Source organism: Entelurus aequoreus, linkage group LG16 (assembly GCF_033978785.1).
Source record: "Entelurus aequoreus isolate RoL-2023_Sb linkage group LG16, RoL_Eaeq_v1.1, whole genome shotgun sequence".
NCBI lineage: Eukaryota > Metazoa > Chordata > Actinopteri > Syngnathiformes > Syngnathidae > Entelurus > Entelurus aequoreus.
In genome coordinates, this window is record NC_084746.1 from 28801552 (window position 1) to 28810299 (window position 8748).

The 8748-nt window shown below is 42.2% G+C and overlaps 1 protein-coding gene across 1 annotated transcript; it reads right to left on the minus strand.

Moving 5' to 3' along the window:
• Positions 1-2216: 2216 nt before the first annotated feature.
• On the minus strand, positions 2217-5955 carry LOC133630811 (ADP-ribosylation factor 1-like). Its single transcript, XM_062022568.1, has 5 exons — positions 5814-5955; positions 4316-4488; positions 4143-4253; positions 3936-4060; positions 2217-3863 (listed from the first exon to the last, which is right to left on the minus strand). Exons 2-5 carry the CDS (start codon positions 4458-4460, stop codon positions 3705-3707), a joined length of 540 nt encoding a protein of 179 aa, XP_061878552.1. The 5' UTR covers positions 4461-4488; positions 5814-5955; the 3' UTR covers positions 2217-3704.
• Positions 5956-8748: the final 2793 nt, after the last annotated feature.

Here is an 8748-nt window from a genome sequence, read left to right on the forward strand (position 1 = left end):
TTTACTCATTTAGTATCATCCATATGACAAATGTAGCTTAACTTTCACACAGCATCATTAACAATTAGCTGAAGGCCAATTGGACACAGTGCATCCAGAAAGTTTTCTCAGCGCTTCACTTTTTCAACATTTTGTTATGTTACAGCTTTATTTCAAAATTAAATAAATTCATTTTTGACCTCAAAATTCTACACAAAATACCACATAATGACAATGGAAAAACGTTTTTTTTTTTTGGCTTTTCGAAATGTATATATATATAAAAAAAGAACTAAGAAATCCAACATACTATTCACATACTTTGGTCATTACTTTGTTGCGTCACCTTTGGCAGCAATTACAGCACAAAGTATTTTTGAATACGAAGCCACAAGTTGGGAACACCTATCTGTGGGCAGTTTCACTCATTCGTCTTTACAGCACTTCTCAAGCTCCATCAGGTTGGATGTGAAGTGTCACCCAAGTCTTAAATTCCAGAGTGCTCTGAAGCAGGTTTTCAACCAGGGTATCTCTATGTTGCTGCATTCATCATTCCCTCTATCCTGACTAATCTCCCAGTTCCGGCTGCTAAAAAACATCCCCACAGCATGATGCTGCCACCACCATGCTTCACTGTAGGGATGGTATTGGCCTGGTGATGAGTGGTGCCTGGTTTCCTCCCAACATGACGCATGATAGAGTTTAATCTTTGTCTCATCAGACCAGAGAATGTTGTTTCTCATTGTCTGAGAGTCTTTCAGGTGCAATTCTGCAAACTTTTGCGAAGGAATGGCTTCTGTCTGGCCACTGTAACATACAAGCCTGGTTGGTGGATTGCAGCAGATATGGTTGTCCTTCTGGAAGGTTCTCTTCTCTCCACAGAGGAATGCTGTAGCTCTGACAGAGTGACCTCCAAGACTAGGCTCTTTGTCCCCCTGTCGCCCAGTTTAAATGGCTGGCCAGCTCCAGGAAATGTCCTGGTGATTCCAAACTTCTTCCATTTTCAGATGATGGAGGCCACTGTGCTCATTTAGGACCTTCAAGACAGCAGATACTTTTTCTGTACCCTTCCATACATTTGTGCCTCGAGACAATTCCTTTCGACTTTAGTCTTTGTTTGTGCTCTGCCAGTGTGGGACCTTAAATATAGACAGGTGTGTGCCTTTATAAATCATGTCCAATCAACAGTATTTACCACAGAGGGACTCAAATCAAGCTATGGGAACATCTCAAGGATGATCAGTTGAAACAGGGTGCTTCTGAGCTCACTTTTAATCTTAATGACTGTGAAGATGTGATTTCTTTGTTTATTTTTTAATACATTTGGAAAAATGTTTATAAAAAATCGTTTTCACATTGTCATTATTGGGTATTGTGTGTAGAATTTTGAGGAAAAAACCCCAATATATTCCATTTTGTAATAAGGCTGTAACATAACGTTGAAAAGGTGAAGTGCTGTGAATACTTTCCGGGTGCACTGTACGACTATCTGATACCTACTTTTCTAACAAGGTGCTTTTATTACAAAGCATCATTGAATATTTTGACATTTTTTTAATGAAGTAATGACACGAGAGAGCTTTTAAATCTCTCACCCTTCAAGGTCTGCACTGCCATCAGAATGCTGCTCCAAATAATGTTTGCCCTCAATTGGCTTAAATAGGGGGTATTGAGCACACTGGCACCTGTAGGGGGTGCCCTAAACAAAAGAGCAAGGCATTCATAAAGAGTGAGAAGGGGGGAAAAAAACAGGCAGCTTTTTTTTTTTCCTAAGGAGTACCGTTAGACTGCCACACACAAACCAAGCTGATGGAGCAGCAGGAGAGGCGGCTCCCAAAGTCACCCTATGAAGGAACCCGGGACTTGTACTCCTGCCCCTTTGCAACCACCTCCGCGCTCTCCTCAGGCCGGGTTTATAGGCTCGGCTGCATTAACCATAGCAGCCTAATCAACCTGCAGGAATGCTGTCCAAGATCACCTCGCTGCTGCACATTGTGCTTGCTGCATTAGGTGCTTTCCAACATGCAGGCATCTCATTGCTTGTTCCTGGGTCAAGGAGTGGTCAAGCTAACAAGGGATGCCATGGCACCCCCTTTATGCCCCCTCAACAAGCCAAAATATGATTACGGTAACAAGAAGACACATTTACGGTCAAACAAATACGCACGTTGAACATTACGTCGACAAAACGAACATATGTACTGTATACATAGTTAACAGATGAGAAAGGGGAACAGTGAATGTATAAGACATTGTTTTATTGCATAGTCACATGTAAGAAAAATACATTTTAGAAATCCTTTCCAGTCACTTTAATTAGTGCTTTTTTGTTTTACTCACACAAAAGTTTAACTTAAATATTTAAATCTGTATTAATGACAAAACAAGCCCACCTCCATATATAGTCTGAGCAGTTCAGTAACACAAAGAAATGTGTATGCACACAAGTGTTTAAATATTTTCTTTAAAAACACCCACCTCATAGGATGGGGGAAATGACACTAATGTCGTCTTACATGATGCATACAACTTACAGTACGAGGCTGAGTGTGGGATAATCAGTATAGAGCATTTAAAAAAAAAAAAATAGTTGCAAAGTGTACACACTCTAAGGCAGCCCGTGGACCTGAGACTTGACAATACACAAAAACACCAACCAGAGAAAGCAGGTAGATTCCATAAACATCCTATTAAGTCAATACCAGTGTTTATCAAACAGGAGGTTGACGCTCCCAGCTGTGCATCTTTTAGTTTTGGTCACCAATTTGAATACACCACTCACAAAAAGTTGAGATACTCAACTTTTGGGTAGAATTTCAGGATTAACCTAAAATACCAACTAACCACAATATTGTTCAACAGTACCTCTCCGTTTTAGGCTGCTAACAAGATGTTTTCAGATTGAAGTGGCAACTGAGCTTAATGTCAAAGAAAATTTGCCACCAGTTAGAAATTTTGCTATTCAGCTACTTGCTAGAGAACAGCAAGTTGTACAAAAAGTACTGAAACACTGATACACAGTACAGGCCAAAAGTTTGGACACACCTTCTCATTCAATGCATTTTCTTTATTTTCATGACTATTTACCTTGTAGATTGTCACTGAAGGCATCAAAACTATGAATGAACACATGTGGAGTTTTGTACTTATCAAACAATGGTGAAAAAACTGAAAACATGTTTTATATTCTAGTTTATTCAAAATAGCCACCCTTTGCTCTGATTACGGTTTGTACACTCTTGGCATTCTCTCGATGAGGTTTAAGAGGTTGTCACATGAAATGGTTTTCACTTCACAGGTGTCATATAGTTTTGATGCCTTCAGTGATAACCTACAATGTAAATAGTCATGAAAATATAACGCATTAAAATGAGAAGGTGTGTCCAAACCTTTGGCCTGTACTGTATATTTTAGCTTCATCTTTAAAACGCAAAAGCTGAATATCTTTAACTTTTTGAGTAGTGTATGTGATTGTAATATTAGATTCCCTTGCATCTCTCCTTTTATTGCCCAACAAACAGAAAGTGAAACAACCACGAGAGAAAAAGTTAATAAAGCTGCCCCATTACCATATCCTTTCATATATACATATGTCAGCTTTACACATTACCATGGACCGATTATTTCCACTGGTGGCCCGGTATGTTGGCGGTAACAACAGCCAGCATGGGAGGGCTTTAAAGGCAGAATGTAGGCTCGATGAATGGGAGGGAAAGAGACGACTGTTAGAGATTCCTAAGTTGCTCAGACAACCACTCCAGTCCTTCATAGAGACCGTCGCCATTGGTGGCGCAGGTGGCCTGGATGAACCAGCGCCTGTCCCGCAGGGTGTGAAGGCCCAGTGCTTCGGTGACTTCAGTTGGAGTCAGGGCGTTAGGCAGGTCCTGTCAATGCCACAGTGTCCGTTTCAAATCAACCACATAACCTAATCAACGTTCATTGCCCGGAGTACTCACTATTTTATTTGCGAAGACTAATAGCAGAGCATTGCGCAGTTCGTCCTCCGCCAACATTCTCATGAGCTCTTCACGAGCCTCGTTGCATCGCTCTCGGTCGTTGCTGTCCACGACAAAGATGAGACCTGAAACGAGAAGCGATCAAAGCCTGCATTAGTCCACTGTATTCAAAAAACAACGCAGTGCAATTCCAGAGAAGGTGCGTGCCTTGCGTGTTCTGGAAGTAGTGACGCCACAGTGGTCGGATCTTATCCTGGCCGCCGACATCCCAAACTGTAAAGCTAATGTTCTTGTACTCCACCGTCTCTACATTAAAACCTGCAAGGGGAAAGAACACATTTAATATAATTTACGATTGATAATGCAATTGTTCACCTTACCTATCGTGGGAATGGTGGTTACGATCTCTCCCAGTTTGAGCTTGTATAAAATGGTCGTTTTCCCCGCAGCGTCCAGACCCACCATGAGGATCCTCATTTCTTTCTTCCCGAACATTTTAAACAGGCTTCCGAATATATTCCCCATGTTTACTGGTGAGGCTTGTGGGGGGGAACTACAGGCAAACACAAATGAAGAACTGTGGATGAAACTGGATGAAGGCTAGTAATAATTCATTTTTCATTTATTTATTTATTTCAGGCAATTACATAAAAAAGTACAAAGTTGAAAACACATATTATAAATTAATATAGTGCAAAAGGTAATGTATTGTATGTAATGCATGATAATCAAATAATCATACTTGCCAACCCTCCCGGTTTTCCCGGGAGACTCCCGAATTTCAGTGCCCCTCCCGAAAATCTCCCGGGGCAACCATTCTCCCGATTTCCACCCGGACAACAATATTGGGGGCGTGCCTTAAAGGCACTGCCTTTAGTGTCCTCTACAACCTGTTGTCACGTCCGCTTTTCCTCCATACAAACAGCGTGCCAGCCCAGTCACACAATATATGCAGCTTTTACACACACATAAGTGAATGCAATGCATACTTGATCAACAGCCATACAGGTCACACTGAGGGTGGCTGTACAAATAACTTTATCATTGTTACAAATATGCGTCACACTGTGAACCCACCCCAAACAAGAATGACAGACACATTTCGGGAGAACATCCACACTGTAACACAACAGAACAAATACCCAGAACCCCTTGCAGCACTAACTCTTCCAGGACGCTACAATATACACCCCCCCCCTCCCCCGAATTCGGAGGTCTCAAGGTTGGCAAGTGTGCAAATAATAAAAGTAATAATCAAAACCACGACTCATTTTGGCATGCTGACTTCACGTCTAACACGGTCACTGATTTCTGACAGACTGAGGAGTAGCAAACCCGGTTTTGCATTGAACTTCACGTCGAACACGGCCCGGGTAAGTTGTAAAAGTAGCAAAACAGGAAATACCGGAACGCCTTACAACACTTCATAATGCGTGGAATACCGCTGATAACACCGAGACAACAATTTAAAAATATGTCCATATTTCGTGTTCAATTGTTTATCATCCCTCTGTTGTAAAAAGTGTGTTGTATTAAAAATGTAAAACATACCGAAGGCGTCCGACGCTAGCTGACAATGCTATATACAAGTTATACACAACACGAGGGAAGCGTATGGAAGAAATTGAAACACACCCCGCATTTAAAGGGAATGGTTGAATTAATTTTAAAAAGGTCATCTGATTAAACTTGTGTCAGTTGATCGGCAAGAGACTAGTTTAGCACTTAGCAGCCTGCCTTGGTTAGCATTAGCCTTCTATGGGACAGTACTGGCTCTAGGGATCAGTACTGACATCACTTTAAAACTGCGACTTGAATGACATCACACGCAACATTAAAGTGTTTTCAAACGGACTTTAAGACACTTTCAAAACTTACACAGCGCTTCCTTCTCAGGTGCTTGAGGCGTTACCTTCCTGTGGAAAATGGCGACCATTTGACACGTCTAAAGTTCCGCGACTTCCGGGTTCTTCTTCTTCTTTCCTCTAATGGCGGTTGGCAAGCAACCTTGTGAGGTGAATTACCGCCACCGTCTGGAATGGAGTGCGGATCGAGATCGTACACTACTCAACGTTATTTTATTTAACCATGTCTTTAAAAAGAATGTATGCATTAATTTGTACCCTGCATGTTCTGAATGCAACCTTGAAATATCCCACTCTGCTATACTAACCTTCTCTTAGTCAGGTTACTTCTAGACCTCCACCCCAGATCACACCTCACTCTAGTGATGGGATCGGCAGTTCCCCCCCCAAAAAATAGGGGGGGGGGAGGCGTGCGTAGTACAGTACAGTGCAGACATTCGCGGGAGAAGCAGCAAATAGGGTGAACGCAAGTCCCTACACAGCTCTGTGCATGCAGTACACCAGGCAGTGAGTGACTGACACAGCGCCACAGTTAGCACAGTTCAGTACGTGAACCTGAATCACTTCTGCAGCAGCAGTTCTGTGTGCAGGTCGGCGAATCATGAGTCAGTCAGTAACAGCTTCCCCAGCGGCAGATCTCGGTGTGTGTCAGTTCGCGAACGACACAAGCCCTCAGCACCCAATGAACGACGCGCATAGTGACTGAACGAGAGCCTCAATGTGACGTCCTCCTCCGCGACACAGTCAGTTCTCTGTGTCAGTAGGTTCGCGAGTCCTGATTCTGAATGAGTGAGTGAGTGCAGCGCGAACCTGAATCACGTTCGCGAACGACACAACACTACCGCCCCTCCCCCTCGCGTCGCTTCTGCTCAGCCTTGCCCTGCCTGCACTGAGTTTCTTTCTGTCTCCTCTACTCTCATAACTTTATGTGTTGAGATAATGGGGACAGGGCGCGTGTGTGTGTTTGTTTTCATGTGGCTTGAGTCAACATTAGCCGTTAGCTTGGAGAATGAATGGAGAACGGATGCCAATGGCATGAAACATATCCCCGCGACGGGAGGAGAATCACTCGCGGCATTGGGGCAAGCAGCGCAGAGAGCGAGAGCGTTGTCTTCACTGAGTGATTCATGTCGTTAATCCGCGGTGAACGAATCGTTCGCTCAGTCCCTCCCCCCACCCCCATGATGAGTAGCTGGCTGCGTCGTTTGCCGACGTCGAGGGTTCAGTGAGTCACAGAATGCGCCAGTTCCACTCATACCGGCATGGTCGCGGCGGACCTCAACTGAACTGAGAAAGGAACGAATCAGTTCATGAAGTGATTCGGTTCAGTACGTTCACTCAAAAGATTCGTTCGTTCGAACGAATCGTTCGCGAACGACACAACACCACCTCACTCCAACCCACTTCTCCAAAGTGGGCTGGCTCAGGGTGGAGGACAGAGTAAAACAACTTGCACTGAGCCAAGTCTATAAAATCCGCTACACCTCCCTGATACCGAAGTACATGTCAAACTACTTCCTTAACGTAAATGACCGCCATAACCACAACACCAGGGGGAGTTCCAAAAACCACGTTAAACCCAGATTCCGATCTAACAAAGGTCTAAACGCATTCTCCTTCTATGCCACATCAATATGGAATGCACTCCCAACAGGTGTAAAAGAAAGTGCATCTCTATCCTCCTTCAAAACAGCACTAAACAACACCTCCAGGCAACTTCAACCCTTGACTAACACCCTCCCCCTTCCACATCCCACCTCTTTGGAATGTAAATAACCAAATGTAAATAATCAAATGTATTTTTAATGTATATACTTGTTCTTATGCTATCTGAACTCACTATGTTCTCTGCTCGCTGTACATATCCTACCAAGTCAGACCTACAAAGTCAGACCTACACTGTTTCAATGTCCATTTCTCTGGTGATGCTATTGTTGATGACTGAAGTGCTGATATCAACCAAACCCTCCTCATCCCACCCCCCGGATTGTAAATAATGTAAATAATTCAATGTATATACTCTGATGATTAACTTGTGTGATGACTGTATTATGATGATAGTATATATTTGTACCATGAATTGATTACGTGGACCCCGACTTAAACAAGTTGAAAAACGTATTCGGGTGTTACCATTTAGTGGTCAATTGTACGGAATATGTACTGAACTGTGCAATCTACTAATAAAAGTTTCAATCAATCAATCAATCAATCATTCACCAACTTTGTTATTTCCCTGTATTTTACATTTTCTACACTGTATCATCATCAAACTGTATTGCAGACTCCAACGTCCAAGTAGACATACAATCACATACAGTACATAAAACAAATTAAATACAGTATAAAAGGCATTATCACATATTAAAAATAGTGCCTGTGCATGTTTAGTTAAAGGCATCTAATTAATAAATAAAAGCAGCAATAAAAACAAAATATACAGTATATATACTGTATATATACTTTAAAAATGCGTCTACACATTCTATAAAAGGCACAGATACCAGTGTTTCCATATATAGGATTGGTACCTAACAGAACTACACCTAGGATTGGTTATCTGTACAACAAGATCATTCTCGGACCTCTGCAGTCTACTTATAAACTTAAACATCAGTTTTCTCAGGGTGGCGGGAAATCAATCAATCAATCAATGTTTATTTATATAGCCCTAAATCACAAGTGTCTCAAAAGGCTGCACAAGCCACAATGACATCCTCGGTTCAGATCCCACATCAGGGCAAGGAAAAACTCAACCTAGTGGGATGACAATGAGAAACCTTGGAGAGGACTGCAGACGCTATTTTTCTATTGGTATTTGTATTGCTCCATTTGTAGTGTAATAATGCTCATTGTCATTTCTGTATTATTATTTATTTCACTAACTGCTTCTTTGATATCACTTTTACTATCAGATTTGTACATATCATATTTGCTGATGTTGTTCT

Excerpts from the sequence above, each read along its gene's own strand:
- LOC133630811 (XM_062022568.1), bottom strand. The coding sequence starts at position 4,460 with ATGGGGAATATATTCGGAAGCCTGTTTAAAATGTTCGGGAAGAAAGAA. Across the intron at positions 4,061-4,142 it reads CTACTTCCAGAACACGCAAG|GTCTCATCTTTGTCGTGGAC; the intron begins GCACGCACCTTC and ends TTCTCGTTTCAG. Across the intron at positions 3,864-3,935 it reads TAGTCTTCGCAAATAAAATA|GACCTGCCTAACGCCCTGAC; the intron begins GTGAGTACTCCG and ends TGGCATTGACAG.